A 20,974-nucleotide genomic window follows, 5' to 3' on the forward strand; every position below is an offset into this window, starting at 1 on the left:
CATGAAAATACGATTAATATTTTTTTTTAATTTACAATATTCTATTATTAGATAAATAATTTTTAAATATTTTTGTACATCCGCACACATGCAAAATTATCTATAAAATGAGAAATATATACCAATTTATAATATCGTGAATAGGGTACAGACAAATATGATTAAATAAAAGGAAGAGCATCACTACTCGGTGTCACATTAAAAAAACCGCTTGGTTATCGGTAACCTTTTCCAAAACAGATATCGTAAAACACGACTTCCGTAAAATATATTTTATGAAAAAAAAAAAAAGAAAGGGAATTGCTTTCATAATTTTTTTTTTTTTTTCAAACTCTATGACTTGGGCTTTGCATGAAAATTAGACAATGCATGGGAGATTAATTAGACCATGCGCTATGCGAGCATTTGGCATCGCATAGCGCATTCCCTTTTCTCCCCCAGCAAGAAGAAGTGCCCCTTGGCTTGCAGCCACCCCAAAGCATACAGTTCCCACCTTGGGCTTTATCTAGTTATTCAGTGAGACAAAGATCCATCATTTAGCTTCTAGCACTTAGTGAACATTAACACTCTTAAACTTGAAGAATAGTCCTTAAAACCAAATAGTGTGCCTACTAAACTTTCAGTATTATGAAGATAATGAGAAGATAAACAACTATCTTGGGAATGGTAAAGTCCACAAAATTAAACTGCATCCTTGTATGCATAGATTCATGCTACATCTGATATTTATAGGACAGCAAATGATACTGTGTTACCTTGTAAATTCAAGAGAAAAAAGAGACAAATGTTATTGGAAATAATGCAACTATTTTGATCTTTTTTTTTTTTGAAAAAATGCGAGTATTTAATTGATAGTGTTTCACAAAGGAAAAAGGGATAAGGAATATATAATATGTACCCAAAATTATAAAACATTAGAAGATCCTCCAGTAAATGATTATCCTTGATACTCATGTTGATATTCTACCACCAACTATTTTTAAAAGCTTCGGCACTGTATAAGTTGGAGTACATTATGAAGAAATGATGTGTATATGATTCATAGATGGAGTAGTCAGATGAAATTACGTGAAGGCTATTGTTGTAGTTGAAGTCAGCAAGCAAGAGTATCTCACTTCCAAGACTGACAAAACTAACCTTCAGAAAATCGATGGAGAAGGAAATATAGAATGTGTTATTTGTGGTATCTATCTAAAATATGGTTGACATTGCACATAATTATAACCATCAAGCACTGGCACAAGTATTTCGGGTCAGCTTGAACATTGTATTAATCAACATTTTATTACTTTATACACCAACAATAATCACCCATATCTAATAAATTTATGCAGAACCATGTTATTTCCCTATTAACAACTAGCCATCTCTACTACAGTTTAGATATTACCCTTCTGTAGGTTGTATTACATACTAAAATGTTAGTTTTCCTACATAACGTATGCTGCCATATGTTCGTGCATGTATTATGGACTGTCTGCAATATTGATCCTTCCATATGTCTAAGAAAAACTACTCTGGACTGTTTTGGTTCATTGGAAAAGGCGAGGGAAGCATGGTCAACAAAAAAATGAAGAAAGGCCTCATGGTTGGTTGGAATTTTTAAAAGAGACGGATGAAAAAATAACATTTCCATGGGAACAAGATTCTCATAATTCATGGGAAAGAAAAACCCACGTAGGACATAGGAAAGCCCCATTCCCACCGTCTGGGAATTGGAATTTTTTTTTCTTCCCCAAATACACCGCTAAGCTTTTGATAAAATGGAATAAAATCTTTCCTTTTATCATGGGTATAACAAATATTTTATACAACTTTTTCAAGAAAGTAGATACTCAACTAAACAAAAGCCACTCTGGATTGTGCTACTTTCCTATGGTCAACCAAATATGCAATATATATATATATATATATATATATATATATATATATATATATATATATATATATATAATTTTTTTTTTTTTTTTTCTTAGGCATCATATACCCAAGCATCAGCTTTCCAAGAAAAACAATCCGGTGAGGAAAAATTCTTCTCATGAACCAAATGAGTCCTCTTTTGTATTTCATAGTTATTCATATGTAGCATGTCTGTGTTTGTTTTATATAGAACAGGGATTATGATTGACTCAGCCTATTAATCTTCATTATATACTACGACCCTTTCTCCTAAGACTTGCAACTCAACACAGTGGCAGAGGGGGAAGGGCCAAATGACAAAGGAAGCTATAATTCCTTCTCTCTTTTGGCCATCTTAATTTTCCTTAGTTATGAAGCATAGAATGATGAACAATTGGGGACTGAGTCATGCTAGGGTCATGTCAAAAATCTGGATGCAACATCAAATTGGTTTCATGTCAAAAATCTGGATGTAGTTCAGCACAGTTAGCTCATGGAATCAACTTGGGCTTGGGTCAAAAACTCAAAATTGAAATTCACACGCTACACCTTTCTTTTCCTAAGCGATGCTGGTCAACTCTAGTTTTTAAAATTTAAAGAACTTTGCTTCAGTGTCTTTATTAGTAGATGTGGGTGGTATCAAAGATATGATTATTCTATGACTCGCATGATTACAACATCTTGAATCCAATCAATCTAAACAAAGCCATAGGTAAACATGATAGTGAGCTCCATGAATATCCAAAAATTGATATATTTGACTATCATTTGGGTGGAAATTTTGGTTGCTATTGGCATCACATCAAACCCAAAGCATATAAGCATGACAGAAAATATTATCTTATATTGTCTGTATGCCCCACATGGACTTTCGGAGACAATAATAGCAACAGTGCAAAAATTTGTCGAACTCCAACCTGATTTGTGCTGCAGCCTAAAGCACTTAATATTTTGACAGTAACCTTCATGATTGTTACCAAAAACACAAACAAAAGCATAGCATTCAGAACTTTAATGATGAGTTCGTACATGCAAAAGAGGCACTGAGAGGGGGACAGGATAGCCAGCTTTACATTAAAGATCTGGAGCATGGTCAATCATGTAAAAAATGTACCACAAAATTGACAAAATTCAAGTTATTACCCTTGACATACAGTCGCAAATTGCTAAGACGGAATAGGTGCTTCCACCAGGGCAGTTTAGGTAGACCTGTAAAAAAGGTGTGTCTCCAAGTTAACCTCAGAAACTGAGAGAGGTGAGGCAAGAAGGAATATAAGTCTGATGTCAGTTAAAAGAGTCTGCTCAAAATTTTATATCAGTTATTCCAACAAGAAAAGATGGAAACAAGGTAGAAGAGGTATTGAAATATTCCTCACCAGAATATCAGCATCATCATCAATAGAAGCAAGTGTTAAAAGCTGTGATATAACACGTTGTGCCAATTGTGAGTTAACAGGCTGTCCTATGAAGATAATACGGTTGCGGAACAATACAGATGAAAGATCCAAGGGTCCTCCTGGAGTCATGACAGCAGGCATTATAGGTGGGTTCCCCTTTTTTGCTTCTATAGCTGCATCATATCTGTATGCATAACAACACTTCCTGATGAGAGAGAAACCCAATCAAATAATACAACATCTAGTGTGACAGATCCTTGTTTCAGAAATTCATTTGGAACATTGCAGTTTTTCCTAATGTCACTATCGTAGCTAGTAGACAAGACAGAGCTGATGCGAGTTATTAATATGTTCACCTTTTTTCAGAAAGGGATAGTTTCATCCAAGAGAAAAAGTTTCAGCTGTTTCAGATGAAAGAGACCAAACACATATATTTCGTCCATCCAGAAACCAATGAGATAGAAGCTATCAACACATGCTTAACATAAAGAGTCACTTCACTCCACATATAAATATTTTGTAGGCCAAAACATGGCCAGGATCACCAAAGGGAAGGAGACTAGCGTCTTTAATATACTGAAGTTCAGATTGTTGAAGATGCACCACCCAAGACTTGAACCCAGGACTTCTGCTTATTAGGCTATATCACTGCAGCAATTGCCAGTTCACACCAGAATCACCAAACTCAATTAAGATCAGGAAGTCTGATGGACCCCTTTTTTATTGAGCATCCTACAGGCTCTCCAGTCTGAACACATGATTCTTGCACTTATGTTAGAAGATGTCTTAGATCTGTCCCAATTTTACTTTCATGCATGTTCTCATTAGTTTACCTTCTTTTAGCATAATTCATCTTACTTCCTGGTATTGTCCAAGCAATGCAGTTACATGCTGCTCGCTTACAGCCCCAAATGGAGCCAGTGAAGAAAGTGTAAATTTTAAAATCACAAAGGGAATTCTTTCAACTCCAGAGATACGACTAAATCATTCAACACAGAGAAAGAACTAAACAGACATGCAATTTAATGACACATGTTACCACCTCTACCATTAGAACTTTATAATCCAGGACGTCCAAAAATATAAAATTATTCAACCATCTTAAGTGAGATTACATTGATTCTGGCCTTTTTGGTGTTGAAAGCTAGTGTCTGTTAGAGCTTTACATCTTTGTCCTATGTGGTAACTTCATGGCTTTTACTTGATGCAGAAAACTGCCAACAATTAGGCTGTTGGGAAAAATTAACATTGCATGGATGTATATGGTTTTATCTGTGGCTCAGCCTGGTTTCTAATGAATATGAAAAGGAAAAGCGATAAAATGCAGGTAGATTGTGCTTAAACTGATAAAATTTTTATACCTCATCTTCATTTGCTTTACCTCAGCTACCCAACACTGAAATATAGACATAATGATCAAACATGTTACCATTTTTTGTCCACTTCTTAACAGATCAAGTTAAATGAATTCGACACATTAGATGAAATAAGACATAACAACATCAAAATATAGCCATGATGGCTAAATAAGTTTTGTTTTTTCCATGACCACTTCTTAACAAGTCAAGGTAAATAGATAGATGAGTTGGGAAAAGACATAACGATATGCTATGAGACCGGGATAAATATATCAAGAAGAAGGTTCTCTGCCACAAATATAATCGGACCAAAAAGATGAGCTTGGAAGAGAATTAGAGATTCCCTTGCAATAGATTCTACCCTACTCTAGAAAGTAGGTTTGCAAATTAATTGAGACTCTATAAACATGATCAAAGGAAACAGTACTCTTAAAGAGAAAAATGAAGAAAGAGAACTTAGTCATTGCTAATGATACTAACAATGTCATACAGTCCCCTCAACTATATTTCTCCCATGTAGTAGGCTTCAATAAGTCCCCATCTAAATATTATTGGACAAGTGAATTGTACCTGGACCATCTAAGAGCCTTCTAAATATTACCTCACTGGCTCACATACACAAGGAGCTACCCTTAAAGCCCAATTTTGCTATTTTTTCAGAAGGCATGCATCTTGTTTCATTCTTTAAGGTCTTGTATCCAAGACTGTACATAGCTCTCAAGCATACCAATCAATATGCAGATATCTAGCTTCTTTCACAAGGTATCACCCCATGGATATCATGCTACTTTCTTAAAGATTTACAAGGCTTTAGTTTTCAAATAGTCCTTTATTTCTCACAGGATTTATGTTACAATATTCCTTTCAACTGAACCAAGGAAACCACAATCTTTCACTAATAGGATCTACACAAAGACTTACCACATGCCCAACAACAGAGGAGACTGTTATTAACAAATCTAACTTACAAACCAAACAAGATGAGGAAACTAAAATTCAAAGTAATTAGCTTTGACCAGCAAGACATGAAAGCATTTACCCAAAAAAGGTATGTGCTGAATTTAGTGGTTAAAAGTCTTGTATCCATTGATCTGCAATTAAAAGATGATGTTTTACCAATTAAACATCTGAGAAAATGTTTTGGAATTTCTTGAACTGAAAAGGCTAGTTTTTCTCCATCATTGAAGTTTGCCCTTCCCAACATCATGCTGACTTCTATGTCTACCAGCCTCTGGTTGCTTATTTACTTTGTATTCTACAATCTATAATCTATTGAATTGAAAATTTTTAATATTCACTGCAACTTCAAATTTCCATGTATGAATTTCTTTTCCCTCAGGGATTCTGCCACTGCATGCTTCCCATGTTGCTGCAATTAGAGCAGCAGGTATCCATGCAACATTATTTTGCCATATGGCAAGGTACGGTGATGGTATATAAACAAGTTTTCAAACTTGACCAGCGGAAGAAATCTGAGACTAAGCAAAGCCAACAGTGGAGTTTTTTTCAAGTTACATGAAGTGACTCTCCATATCCCATTCTTTGCAGAGTGTAAGACATTTGGACACATGACACCCTCATATTCAATGATCATGTGGAAGCACTTTTAAATAAACCCAGCCATCTATCCTTTTCTTTCTTAGAGGGATCAGGATAGACCATTCCACCACCTATGGAAGCAAAAATTTAGACCATAAGAAGCCCATTTCTTTTCCCATACCAAATGTTATCATCATCTAGAGCAGCTCTCATGTTTGCAAGTAAAACTGCACAGAGAGCATGCCTTTTTTATCAATATCACTCCCACAAAGAACTTAATCAAACTTAGGAAAACTAAGAACTCAATCATTCACAATTTCAAATAACATCCAGATCTGCAGCCAATTTGTCCAGTTAATGCACAGATATGATATCCATATATTGCATTTGGAGGAAACATATATAACAAGAAGGGGGGAAAAATCGATGTCTGTCTTAAAAAATAGATAAGAAAAAACAAAAAAAAAAAGAAACGAAGGCATGATATGTAAATACTAAGAAGGATATACAAATAGAGAAGAATTAAAAACTAATGCTGGGATATACCTCAAAGTGCTACAGTGCTGTGTCTGCTCGTTAGGCTTCAGAGATAGACCGCGAATTCTACCAATGCAGTCCTGCAGATAATTTGGAGTGGTGTTAGACTATATCCTTTTTTTAAACAGTTTGGGCAGTAAAGTTAATATACTGTAACAGATTCTTGGGCTGAAATTATCTTTAAACAAGCACAGAAGCACCACCTATAACACATGAACATGTAGCACCGTAACAAGCAGTAGCTCAAAATAAGGTATCAATAGGGGTGCAAATGAGTCGAGCCGCTTGCAAGCTACTCCAATTCGACTTGAGTCTAAGGTCAACTCGACTTGGTTATTATCGAGCTCGAGTAGCTCGAATGATTTTTCGAATTGATCTTGAGTAGCAAGATACTCGATTCGAAGACTCACGAGCTACTCAAATTTAAATAAATTTTTAATAATATTATATTTTTATAATATATATATATATATATATTATTAGTAGATTAAGGCCCGATTTCAAGCTCAAACTCAAACTCGAGTATGGTTCAGTTGATATTCGAGTCGAATGGAGTCGATCTCGAGTTTTGCCTATTTTTCATCAAGCCGAGCTCGAGCTTGAGATATTAAGGCTCGGCCGATCTTGAGTCGAATTTTGTTTCCAAGTATTTTGAGTCAAGTCGAGCTCAAGCTTCCAACTACTTGACTCAGCTCGGCTTGATTGCATCCCAAGTCATCAAGCACCCAACATAAGTTTCTAGGTAAGTTGTGACTCATAAGCACATATCAGTTAAGCTTTAAATGTAAAGGTCAGATAACCTTCCAAAAAAAAATAGTTGAGTAATGATATGTAAAAGATAAGAATAATAAAACATGATAAAGGAATTGAGATATAGGTAGGCATGCATTATTATTTGATCTCCAATTGATGGGATAAGGCTTCACGCCATGCAATAAAAAATTAAAAAGATGCTTGATTTTGTAACCTAAGTTAAATACTTGAAGACTTCTCAGTTCTCATAGGCAAGTAACTGAATTTGTAAGTCAACAAGGGGCTGTTTGGTTGCCTGCTTTCCTAGATAATTATTATAATATAATATTATAATAGGACTATAAGTATTATTAGATAATGCAATATTATATAATATAATAATATAGTATATTATATGATATAATATAATATAATATAATACCAATTCACATAATAATCATATTATTTAGCACAAATAATTGGTTCATATATCAATATAAGATATTATAATAGTTATTATCGTATTATTATAATAAGTATTGTATTTGTATATCTTGATATTATAAATACATCATTATGTTACAATTATATGATATATTAATTGTGATATTATGATATTAGTTTATATTTTTCTGAAAGAATCATTATGCTAAGAATTATAATAACTTTTAGTGTTCTAATTATAGTAATATTATTATCATATGATCATTGGAGGGAAGGGATATGATGGTAGCTTTTACGCAGCATCTAGAGACTACATTTGGGGATGCATCCTTTTTCTGCTGCATCTCCAGATGCAGCAAAAGAACCTTAGGGTGCAACTCAATTGCCTACATTTAACTCAGTTACTGGCAATCAAACATCCGCATCTATCCACCTGCACCCAGGATGCAGCATTGGAGGCTCAAATGTAATCAACCAAACAGCCCTTGAGTGCAAAAATGTTATGTGTCAATGGGCTCCCATAAAATAGAGTAGGTAATATTTAGGCTATTTTCTTGTTCTAGCTATTGAATTTCAAAACTCCATACCTTCTTCGTTGTGGAAAGACTTATTTACTCCGCTTTACACCAATTTGATATCAAAACAAATTATAGCTTTAATGAAGGATTGCCTATCAGAAGCAAGGACTGTTGAATTCACAAATACAGTGGTTACAACCACTTCTAGTGCTTCTTTGAGTTGAAGCTCATAAACCTAGGAATAAGTTATCTCCAACCAATGAGATTTTAAGAGACTTGAATTTTAGTTTTTGTTCTTGATTTTTAGTATATATGTGACTATAATTTAGTGGAATACAGATTTGAAAGATAAGCTGATTTGAAATTTCTTAAATCTAACTCTTTAGTTTCCAAACTCATAAGGTATTTTGTTTCTCAGCAAAATATAGCTTTTATACACCTAGTAGCCCTATTCTGTTAATGTCAACAAAAAGTTTTAGTCTAATTTAACAAAAAAATGGATTCATAAAGCTCAAATTGATTAGTAACTTATGATCATCTTTCAGAATGACTATGGCATCTCATACGCAGGAATGTATGGAGCTTCAAATTTGTAAATAAGTGAGAGGAAAAAAACCCCTCCGCCCCCTTCCTCCCCTCTCTTATCATAAAAGGGATAAACTGTTCCATCTTCTGTTCTTATCTTTTAAAAATGTGGAACTCAATGCAAGCTAGAAAGAGTCCTAGATCTTACACTTTGCTCTTTGTTATCTGTTTTTCTTTTAATTATGAAAAAAATACCAAGTATAAGATCTTCCAGAGTCATAGCCTTCTTACCTCTTAACATTGAGACTTTTTTAGAAACTTTTAGTTTACATATCTTTTATCATAGCAACAACTTCCTGCTTATTTTTTCATCGATTATTAATTCCCAAAACTTTAATGCCAGACATTATGAAGTAGGAAGCTCGACCAAATACTAACAGAATTTTTATATGACATTCAGATAAACTCAAGATCAATTACCGTTCCATTTTCTCCATTCATGACAAAACACAATCTGCAAACAACTCACACTCATCGTACGAATCTTATCCGAAAGCAGAACTAAGACAATATCTTGTCAGAAATTCATAGACTGGCATCCAAAATCTTAACTTGTGTTGAAATCAATACATTAATAAATTAAGCGACCTAGGTAACAACATCAATCATCCATAATGTTTTATTTCCTCTCATGCTAGAGATGAAGGGAACAGAGATGACTCACCCCGGTGGTCGAGCGAAGCGGAGGGGGCGGATTTGAGCAAGTTTCTGAGAGGAAAACAGAATCAAAGAAAGTCGACTTACTAAAATGAACGAGGGAAATCGAAACAAGGGTGAGCGGGAGGAGAGAGCTACCTGCCAGAAGACGGCGAAGGGGAGACGGAGGTGAGGGAAGCGGCCGCGAGGCCAAAGGGCGCGGAGATGGCCGTTGACGCTATGCTATTAGAATCGCCGGCGGAGGATGGGAATGGCGAAAAAGAGCCGGACCAGGCTCTGGAATTGGGAGGTGAGGCGACGATATGCCAAATGGATTGAGCCTGAGCGCGGAAGGGGAGGCGGAAGGCTGGCCGTTCGGGTTCGGGTTCGGGTTCGATTCCAGCGGTATCCGTCTCCAACCTATTGGTTACCAAAAATTGCATGATTAATATATATATATTATAGTTAGATGGATCGGTATATCGGATTAAAGGATCATAAGAATCCATGTGATTTTTCATGGACACTAGACATGCCAAAATCTAGAATAAAATCAAAATTAGTTTCCTTGTGTGCTGTTTTTATCGTGTACCATCTGATGCTTTTTAAGTCTTTATAGCGATTATAAGATCACTGAACAGAATGTAAAAATAAAAGGGAACAATCAGAAATAGGTTATCACCTAGTACTTGTTTGTTGGTATCATCTTTTATCACTTGGACAAGAATGCTGGGTCCAATTCTAATTTGCACCGAACCTCAAGGAACAATATGGGTTAAAATGGAAAGCGAGGACTGACCTTTCCTTAAAACCAAATTCAAAAGAAAAAAGAAGATGGTTCCTTAATTATTGATAGAAATACATGGTTTAGCTAAATCTTTTAAAAAGCCTTAGTTCTTGTATAGAATTACAATATAACTAGTTTTTCTCGGGACATGCATTGTGGAGCTCGTACATACGAGGCCATTTCTCTCAATCAGGTATGATTGTGAAATGAGGAAGATTTCCCTTTACTCTCTTTGCAAGGTTGAGTAGAGTTTGAGCATGACTTTTGCAAGGGTTCACAAGCATGAGGCATGACTTAAAGTTGCCGAGGGAAAGAAAAGAGGAAGAAAAGAAGAGGTAGTTTGATGATCCAACAGCTTGAAGCTTTGAGTTTTTAATAGCATAAATTCTTCATGAGAAATATAATTGACTAATTAAATCAAAAGTTCAAATTAACATAGAAAGAATCGATAGCATATATCGGACAGCAAGGAACAAGGCAGGGTTGCATCTTTCGCACGGAAGAAATAATGGTTCATCCTTTTTTTCATGATATACATGGTTCGATCGCGAATAGGGATATGAGATCTATGCAGGTAGATAAAAAAGAGAGTTAGAAGTCCTTTAAAATTTGTGGAGGTATAATCCAATGATTAATGTCATGAAAAAAAGATCAATCATCCTCTGACGCAAAAGATATAATTCGAACCCAATCCGAAATGATAATTGTTGCTGTTGAGCTCTGATAGCACTGTATCAGAAAGTCAGTCAGATGCGTCCAAGGATGCAAGCTGCTCTCCATGATCGGGAGATCGAAAAGAAAAATCATCTCACGCAGAATATCTGGTGGAAGATCCTTCGATGCATAAGTCAGCGAGAACTTAGAGAATAGTTGAAGGAGGAAGAAATGTGTAAAAGGATGAGAGTACTGGCCTATTCCACTAAGAGCTGGACTTTACACGAGGATCTCCTCTTTACCTCATTTATATTGAGAGGGTATTATAGGTTGTTATACCGAAGTCTGATAGGTTGTCTGGGCCTACGAGGCCATGATCTGATGGGCCATTAAAATTTATCTACTATCCTATAATTCGGATTGTTAATCGTAGGTATTGATGGGTGGTTGCAGGTCATGCTCATGACACAGAGACGTTGGAGAATCTTAAAGATTATCTGAACAATTCAATGGACTGAGAATCTAAGATGAGATTCCATCTAGGACTACTCACATAAATCGTCGGACAATATTAATCAGATCCTGACTTTTGGATCAGTAAATAATCCCCATAACAATAATCTTAAAACATTGGAGGTCGTAAAATTTATAGACTTCCGAAGCCCTGCTTATCTTCTACCCTTTTGCTTCGTTTCATCATACTTTCACGCTTATGTTAGGCATTCTGACATTAAACGAAGTGATACATCATTATTCTTTTTTTTTTTTTTTTTAAATCGAGCAATGGCTATCACATGAAATATCACTCCGAGCGGTCGGCCTTGTTGAAGCTTGCATTAAGTGCAGGCCGCCCCTTTGTACTTGAAACGTAATTAACAATTGGATTTTTTTTTTTCTTTTTTTGTGTGCAAGAATTGCCAGTTGGATTCGCCCAAGAAATCGTGTACGTTGCAAATGTTGACAACTAATGCTTGCCCACGGAGCCACAGTCTCCATTTTCATGCGAACATGAGCATCAATAGTTCCATAGTATTCATCGAGGACGGAGATGATGTCACGACAGCCCACTCATGATTCACATGAAATCAACAACTACAGGGGTCAAAAAGCATGGAATTTTTAAATCATCAAAATGATTAAATTTATGTCCATGGTACCACTACTGGATCTCATGGTCTAAAAAGCAAGACTTCCCACCAAAAAAAAAAAAAATCATTATGTAATTATCTTGGGCCCTGGTGACCTACTTTCTCAATAGCTATGGCTCATGGACTTCCTCATTCGATCAATTAATATTTTTGGATGGCACGTCTATCATCACATGCACCCCATGATGTCCGAGAAGGTGCACAGCTATGGAGGTGTTTCAATCATTATTAGGCTTTTTGCCAAGACCTGGATGCTTGATAGCCCACCAGGGGATCATGGCTACATTTAGGCTGTGTAGTTTCCCTCGAATAATTGGATCATTCATCGGCTAGATCATGCACCCAGACCCATCTTCACACAAGGGTTTGGGCATGAACCATTATTCCCATTGGGACAACCGGATTTACTCCTTTTGATTCTATGTCGGTTATCATATTCGAGATCAATCATTTGTTTCATACCTATATAAGAACTAAGAAGAACCAAGAGATCCCAAGAGGGAAAGTTTTGGAAGAGAAGAAACTTTTAAAATTCAGTTCTCATAAGAGTCATTTGATTGAAACAGAGTCATTATGATCGAATCAGAGTTATCTAGCCAAATCAGAATCATTATGGCTGAACTTGAGTCATCATGGTTGAAGCAATATCTTCGTAACCGACTGATCATCTTCATGGCATGGCCGACTGATTATCTTCATGGCCGACTGACATCTTCATGACCAAACCAGCATCATAACAGCCGACTGTCAAATAACCAACTGTCAACTATCAAACAACTAACTGTCAAATGACCGACTGCCAAATATATAATCATAATACTACAATCGTGAGTAATAACTACACGCCATGATCGTTAGTGGGCATAAATTACTCACTAACTTCATGATTATGATCCGATGATCAGAATAAGTATCCCTTAGTACCATAAAAAGTGGAACCACGCATTCGACGGTTACATCCGAGTCACCTATAAAGGAAAGGTAAGTAAACAACATTGGTAAGACACTTCTAGGCTAACACTTTGTCACTTTGAATATTCTATATGCTGTTCACTACTCCTTACTGATTTAAGCATCGAATGATCTTGTCGGATATAATTTTGGTCAGTGAACTTCTTTTGCAGGTTGCTCTTCGTCGGAGTTAAGTGCAACAGGGGATTGACTGCAACAATTCCAAATCAATAAGAAGCTTCTTAGGAAGTTTAAGATGAAATATGAACAACAAAGTACAGATTTAACCTTTTATCAAAAAAAATAAAAATAAAATTACAGATATAATCCCCATCAAAGGAGCTAATTTATTTGTCATGGTTTAGATTAAAGAGAGATTTTCCTTAGTTCTAGTATACTCAAAAAAAAAAAAAAAGAGAAGTATGATTAATAGTGTTTGATATGAAAATATCCATCCGTAAGTCATAAAATATAGGCCGCATCAAACTAGACTTCTTATATGACTATTATCTGGCACTTGGCATGCCTATCATTATCTATTGATTATAGAATGCAGGAAAGGGGGAATATAAAATTTTCATGAGAGATCTTTTTATTCTACATGAGCTTTCAAAAGCAGAACCAACCCCCTTTCTTATTCTCATTTCTCTTAAAATATATTTTTTTGTGGGTAAATATCATGAAAAAGTTGATCAATTCTTTCATTGACCAACTTATCTATGTTTTTATACTTTTCAAAATGGATAAGTTACTTTTCCATTGATAGCATTTATTCATGAAATAAAAAAAAAATCTTATCCATTTAGAAGATGACTAAATCATTTTTTTCATCAACTGAAAAAATAATCTTTTTAATTCATTCCTAATATATCCTTCACCTTATACTATAATATAATATATTATTATCTATAATAATATTTATATAATAAATTATTATATATTATTATAATATAATATAGAATATCATATCATTACATTATAATAAATTATAATAATATAATATTATAATAATAATATAATAATATAATATATCATTATATATTAATATATTATAGTATATAATAATATGATAATATAACAATATATTGTACTATTTATATAGCACTATAATAATAATATAATATATTTTATATATAATAATATATACTAATATAGTATAACATAATATACTATATTATTGTAATATATAATAATAATAATATATTATAATTTATATTATTATATATTATAAAAGATATCATTAAAAAAATATGAATAGATCTTAAAAACTTATACAAAAAACTAACAATGCAAAAGAACATAGATAACATATCATCGAGTCATTTTTCAATATATGAAAGAATATGAATAAATTATTTTTCTATCATTATCTAAAAAATATTTATTTGAAAAAATATTGATTGTTAGATAATTTTTTTATACTAAAAAAAGGAGCTCTTAAGATGGGTGGAGTTATATCAACATGGAGATAAATAGCACAGCAAATTAGGTATGTCATATGTTACGCACCATATAAACTCAATGAGCTCCAAGTTGGCCCAATGATGCTCCAGCAGTTGCATAACTTCTTGCATTATAATATCAATAGTTTGTATCCATGTAACTAAAAAATAGTTAATAATGTGAAGCTTCCCATGGTTATTATGAAATTAAAATTATATTTTTGATCGCACTCTTTCATTCACATAAAATATTTTATATCATGCAGCATAGTAAGTATGGTTTAATGTATCAAAGGTGCAGACTGAAACATCAAAATATAGATCAAGCATTTAATGTACACATCAAGAGGAAGGGAGCTATCAGCCGAAGACAAAGCTTTTAGTAAAGCATAACTTAATAGGGTGGCTAGCTATTGGTTACTACAATCTAAGATATAGAAATAATATATGCATAATACAAATATATTGAAAGAGAGATATCAGTCATACATGGCAAGAACGGCTCATATAATGTAAACCAACAAAGATGAATTTTAAAGCTAAATAGAGACACATATCCTAATGATTAATGGAAAAGCTATATATAAGTATTATATTATAAGTTTAAGAAGAGATCTTTCATTGAATCGCAGATCAATATACTGATTTTTTTCTATTTCAACTATTTTCATTGTTTATTCTTTTAATTTCTACTTCCTAAGTCTTAGGTATGGCCATAGTCACAGCTCCCTTTCTCAAAAATGTGACACCCCAATAGAGAAAGTACTCATGGTCAAGATAGTAAAAGCCATTGTTATCTATTTGGTTCGAGCACTTATGATTTGTTCATGCACTTATAATGCGCAAAACTATCTCTAAAAGCAACCGAATGAAACAAAATCTTCTCTTATTGAAGGTGGAGAAAATTTGACTAGAAAGAGTCCCCCAACCTAGAAAATATTACATTATATATCATTAGACTAGCAAATTATATATTCTCGCTCAACATACTACTTTATGCTTAACATTGATGAAAACAATACAACGAAACATATCAGGTGGGCAGCCATTGCTTTGGCATACGAGGACCGACTGTTATCCGTTATTGTAAATAATACAAGGAAACATATTTGTTGGATAGGGTGTCGGAATGTGCTATCCTCTCAAGCTTGGTTGCATTACATAAACCAACCAGGCCGTCAACTCCACGTAACGGAGAGCTTGCACACGTTTTCCCTTATACGGGCTAATGCTATCCCCATCAATAATATCTTTAAAAAAAAAAAAAAAAACCGTCTGCCGCTATCCGGTGAAACTCGTCTCTCTCTCTCTCTCTCCCCCCTCTCTCAAAATAAACACAACGCATAGAACACGACATCCACCGTCAGAATTGTCCACGTCATCGATCCGCGACTTCGGATCAACGGTTCCCATTGTCTCCGTACCGAAGAATAAAACAAAACCGCCCCACCCCAGCTCGTAGGATCCGGTTCAACCCATCCAACCGCCGCCGGGCTCAAACCCACAAAATGAAATTAGAAATTCCCTAAAAATTAGAAAAAATAGGAATAAAAGCCCAGGGAGGGATGAAAAGAGAGAAGAGAGAGAGAGCACGGAAACAGACGAAAAAGCATATTGGGAGGGTTCTCTGGAGAGCTCGCTGGAAAGAGGAGAAAATTAGAGAGAAAAAAAATCTAAATTTTTCCAACATCTAGGGTTGGGATTAGGATTTCTTTTGTCGTTCTCCACTTCCTGAATCCAGGGTTATGGTTTTCTCTTTTTCGTCTCCATTTCTTATTGCACTTCCTGAATCCAGGGTTAGGGTTTTCTCTTTTTCGCCTGCATTTCTTATTGCTTCCTTGATCTCCGTTGACGAGCGGAATCACTTGATTGGTTGGTCCCGGGTTGGGGAGAATTTGATCGATTGCTAGGGTTTGATCGGATTTCTTTTTGGTTTTTGGTGGATTCTTGTATTGGGTTTGGAATCTAGGGTTTGCGGCTTCGTTACAGAGATGGACGAGGCCTGGGAGAGAGCCGTGGAGACGGCCCTCGAAGGACAGGCGGACTCGTCCTCGGCGCCGCGAATACTAACCCTAGACGGGGCGGTGAAGTGCCTCCAGGGGCGGCTTCCGCCGCCGGGGCTGCTGGAGAGGTACCAGAGCCTGGAGCACCTCTCCATCGCCAACGTCGGGGTGTCATCGCTCGAGAAGTTTCCACGCCTCCGGAACCTCCAGAGGCTGATACTCTCCGACAACCGCATCGCTGGCGGGCTCGAGTTCCTGGTGGGGGCTGGGCTCGATTCTCTCCGGGATCTCGATCTCTCCAACAATCGAATCCAGTTCCTCGAGGACCTGGCACCTCTCGCGCAGCTCCGCCTGGTGTCGTTGGATCTCTACGAGTGTCCGGTCACCAGGGTCAAGGACTACCGGTGCCGGGTGTTCGGGATGATCCGGACATTGAAATATCTCGACAAGATGGATGCTGATGAGAACGAGCGGCCGGAGACGGACGATGAGGAGGAGGATGAGGAAGACGAGGAGGAGGAGGAGGAGGACGTGGGGAATGGCGAAGTTGATGGTGGGGATCGGGCCGGGAGGTCAGTGAATGGCGTCGTGGGAAGTGCCAGAGGTGATGCAGTTGTCGATGTGGATGAGGATGAGGAGAGTGACGCTGATGAGGAGGACACTGAGAGTGGTAGGAGGGTGGAGGCCAATGGACTGCTGTGGGGGTCTCATCACCACCTATCGAATGGGTTCCGGGTCGCGCCAGTCGGAGCAGCTTCCATTGATGTGGAGGACGAGGAGGAGGAAGAAGAGGAGGACGTGGAGGACGATGATGAGGAGGAAGAGGATTTGGTGGAGGAGATCGATGATGAGGAAGGGGAAGATGATGATGTAGTCGAGGTGCATGATGTCGGGGATAGTGATGAGGATGCTGATGGGGTGGAGGAGGATGGAGAAGATGAGATAGAGGAAGAGGAGGTTGATGTGGACGATGGGGATGGTGATGAAGATGAAGAGGATGTGGAGGATGAAGAGGATGATGGTGAGCCGGGGAGCACGGGGAGGTTGATGAGCACGGAAGGGGAGATAGATGGGCATGAGCAGGGGGAGGAGGATGAGAACGGGGAGATTGGCGAGGAGGATGAGCAAGGAGTGGAGGAGGATAGGGAGTATGAGGAGGGTGATGGTGAGGATGAAGACGAGGTATATTCTCATTTTAACATGTTTTCAGTTATTCATAACTTTTTTATTTACCGTTTGTGGGTCTATATATATAATATGAAATATACAAAGACATGCTTTATCTAAGTAGGCTTGACATATAATTCCATGTTTCGTTGTTGTCTCTCTGATTCGTTTACAACTGGTACTAAACTAGAAGATGGCGCCTCAAACCACCGCACCCCCCCCCACCCCAAAAAAAGGGTGTTCTTAAATTTCTGCTGCAAAATATTTTTGGGGATTGTATGCTTTGATTACTGATTAGCATATGCAAATACCTAGCAGTGATGTATTTTGACTTATCTGTTGATGGGGCTTCTGTTGGGTTAGTCATAGTCTGCTGCAGAATATGGATTGACATTGCTATGATCCAGTAATGAAATTCTTTAGATCTCACTGCATGCATGCAGAACAATATTTTTTTTATGGATATATTTAAGGCACGCAATGATGTTTCTTTTCCTTAAAAAGAAGGGCTTCAGTCTTTCGATTGTGATTTTTTAACATTTCTAATCAAATCAGTTATCACTTATTTGTGGACTGCATGTTTGATGCTAATAGCATTAGAAGTTGTATCTGACACATTTTTGATGATTTTATGAGTCTTGATGCTGGCTAGTTGATTTCATTGGTCGATAGTGTGCTTAAGGAGTGGGTTAGCTTTTTCATATTTTCATGTAACAGGGCTTTTCTGATGCTAGTAAGATGTGATTTGACTCAAAAAGGGAAAGATAAGGAATTATTTTATGAGTACTTTTGAATCTGGTGAGCAATTTTCGTTGGTTGGTGGTGTGCCTTGAGAAGTGGTTAGCCGATCCCAACTAGTTTGGAATGAAGGCTTTGTTGAGTTGAGTTGCAGTATGCATTGAGAATTGGATTATTTCTTTTGTATTTCAGTTAGTATGGCTATGACATGCTACTAAGCATGACTTGACTCAGACAAGGCAAAAGAAAAGGGATCAGGTTTTTGCCTCCTTTTTTTTTTTGTGTGTTTTCTTAGGGTTTTTGAAATTGCTGTCTGGACATGAATGAGTTGACAAATTATAACATTTTTCAGTAGATAAGATCTAGAAGACTACAGGCGTTTATTGGCGACTTTTGATACCTTTAGTAAATGATAAATATGCAAGCATGAATATAAACAAGTATATTTAAAGTACCACTTGTTGTTTTGCCATTTTCTATGTTTTGGAAACTTAGAAGCTCTTTTGGTTGTTGCTGTGGATAATAGTGCCTCTTGATGAGTAGATTGGTTTAGGATATACGAGTTCAGAACAGTTGGACAAATATTGGACCCATCTAATGCATGTTTTTTGGAGCCTGTTGGAAGTACTCTTGGTTTTTAGGGCCCGATGTGAATGCCTTAGTATTGGTTTTTAAACTTTTGGCAAGCTTTTATTATTTTGAGGCCAATGGCTTTTACCTAGGTCGACTCTAAATATAATTCTGCTGTCACTTCTTTTTCTTTTTACGTTTATGTTGTGCATTCTGTTACGTAGTGCTTTCATTCACCTCTGGATCTTGTTTTCCCTACAGCTTTGGATGATTGTTTTGTAATGATTTGATGCTGATAATTTATTTCAGCTAATTGGTCTGGGTTAATAAACATCAGAGAAACTTGGTTGATCATGTATATTTTTAGATCTGTATTCTTGCTTGATTATTAGTTCATAAAAATAAGTTAGTTTTCATTAATTTATTTTTTTTCAAAATCTGCTATTGACGTATGTGCTTTTGTGCATGTTATAATTTTTATAAATTAAAAATGTCCTTTCCAATCATGAAATTATGCTTAGATTTTGAATGTCATGCAGAAGAATTATATATTTAGTATAATTGTGTCTGATGCTTGGAGTAATTTTGTTGCAAGCATCAATAGAATTTTACTTCCACTATTTCCATGGCATCTGGGATTTCTTCACTCGGCTGGATGTTGATGTGCATGAGTTCAACTTTTCCTCCAATTTTTTTGCAACTATAATTCCTATTTCATGCATTTTTTATCATAAATCTTTAGTTGGATACTCCTGCTGTTTTCTTCCTCCTTTTCCTTTTTGCGTATATTGTGATGTTTATTTATTTTTGTTTACTGCTTTGATTTTTTTTTTCCAACCTTGATTTATATTTTAATGCTTGCAATAATTTTTTTGATATTTCTAAATTGTAATTTTTGCAGGAAGAGGATCTTGGAACAGAATATCTAGTACAGCCGATTGCTCAAGCTGTTGATGAGACTGGAGGAAGTGATTTTGATGGTTGTGATGAAGATGATGAGGATGAAGTTGATGATGATGAGGAGAATAATCACAACAATGGTGTCCTGCCACACCTTCCCTCCTCTTCTGAACCCAACAAGAGGAAAAGAGATGAAGAAGATGATGACAGTGTTGAGGATTTGAGGTCTTCAAAAAAGCATTACTGATGATGATTCAGCAGCATTGTACATGGATGCTAGTCGAAGTAAAAAGGGTGGGTTTTTTTGTTTTTTTTGTTTGTGCAGACTTGAATTCAGTAGTTTAAAAACTTGGAGGGAATGAATCGTGTAGCTTGGTTTCTTCCCTCCTTATTTCAAAAGTTCGTTGGTGGTCTTGTCAGCGCACGGTTCGTTATTCTGGCCGTTGCATCCCTTTCAAATGACAGTTACATATACATATACGGGGTCTGGGCTTTCCCTCCAAATAGCTCAGGAAGTTCAAAAATGAGTAGCCGTTGGATAGTGTTTAAACTTTCTAAACCCGGCATTCAGCAAGCTGTTTCTCTTGGTTAGCTTCTCGGGTATCTGCCTGGAGTGCCACTTCTCTCTTCTCCCCTATTTCAAAGCATTTAGTCTGACGTTTACCAATAAAAAGAGCATTTAGTCTGACGGTTTGTGCGTGGTGTTAGCAGATGCTTTCTTTTTCATGCAGGTCTTGTTGGGCATGCGGATGTGGGAAGTGCCAATTTGATGGTTTAATGAAGGGTGATAAGCTTTTTTATTTTATGACTATCTATTCTGTGTGTTTCACAGCGGGTACTTTAAAAAGGATGCCGGGTTATGGATAAAGTTCATTTATTTGTCGTCCTGCCCACCAATCACGAGCTAAAGATGTCACGTTAGAACAGTCTTGATGTATGGGATGACGTCTCCCTCTATCTTTAATTATG

At 36.3% G+C, this 20,974-nt stretch overlaps 2 protein-coding genes across 4 annotated transcripts; one reads left to right on the forward strand and one right to left on the reverse strand.

Annotated features, from left to right (window-relative positions):
- Positions 1 to 279: 279 nt before the first annotated feature.
- LOC105036423 (ATP-dependent Clp protease proteolytic subunit 6, chloroplastic) lies at positions 280 to 10,029 on the reverse strand. 3 transcript variants are annotated; one of them, XM_073248073.1, is made up of 7 exons: positions 9,805 to 10,029; positions 9,674 to 9,717; positions 6,740 to 6,810; positions 4,658 to 4,692; positions 3,276 to 3,480; positions 3,043 to 3,108; positions 280 to 505 (listed from the first exon to the last, which is right to left on the reverse strand). In XM_073248073.1, the coding sequence occupies exons 4-7, from the start codon at positions 4,666 to 4,668 to the stop codon at positions 359 to 361; spliced, it is 429 nt and encodes a 142-aa protein (XP_073104174.1). In that variant the 5' UTR covers positions 4,669 to 4,692; positions 6,740 to 6,810; positions 9,674 to 9,717; positions 9,805 to 10,029; the 3' UTR covers positions 280 to 358. The 3 variants fall into 3 exon arrangements, 2 of the variants coding, with proteins under 2 accessions (XP_073104174.1, XP_073104175.1); XM_073248074.1 differs by lacking the exon at positions 4,658 to 4,692; XR_012136489.1 differs by lacking the exons at positions 280 to 505; positions 4,658 to 4,692 and having other exon boundaries at positions 2,801 to 3,145; positions 9,805 to 10,026.
- A 6,172-nt stretch (positions 10,030 to 16,201) lies between these two features.
- LOC105036936 (acidic leucine-rich nuclear phosphoprotein 32-related protein-like) lies at positions 16,202 to 20,693 on the forward strand. The gene is made up of 2 exons (XM_010912653.4): positions 16,202 to 17,812; positions 20,007 to 20,693. The coding sequence occupies exons 1-2, from the start codon at positions 16,619 to 16,621 to the stop codon at positions 20,250 to 20,252; spliced, it is 1,440 nt and encodes a 479-aa protein (XP_010910955.3). The 5' UTR covers positions 16,202 to 16,618; the 3' UTR covers positions 20,253 to 20,693.
- The last annotated feature ends 281 nt before the right edge of the window (positions 20,694 to 20,974 follow it).

The sequence above is a fragment of the Elaeis guineensis genome, chromosome 13, assembly GCF_000442705.2.
Source record: "Elaeis guineensis isolate ETL-2024a chromosome 13, EG11, whole genome shotgun sequence".
NCBI lineage: Eukaryota > Viridiplantae > Streptophyta > Magnoliopsida > Arecales > Arecaceae > Elaeis > Elaeis guineensis.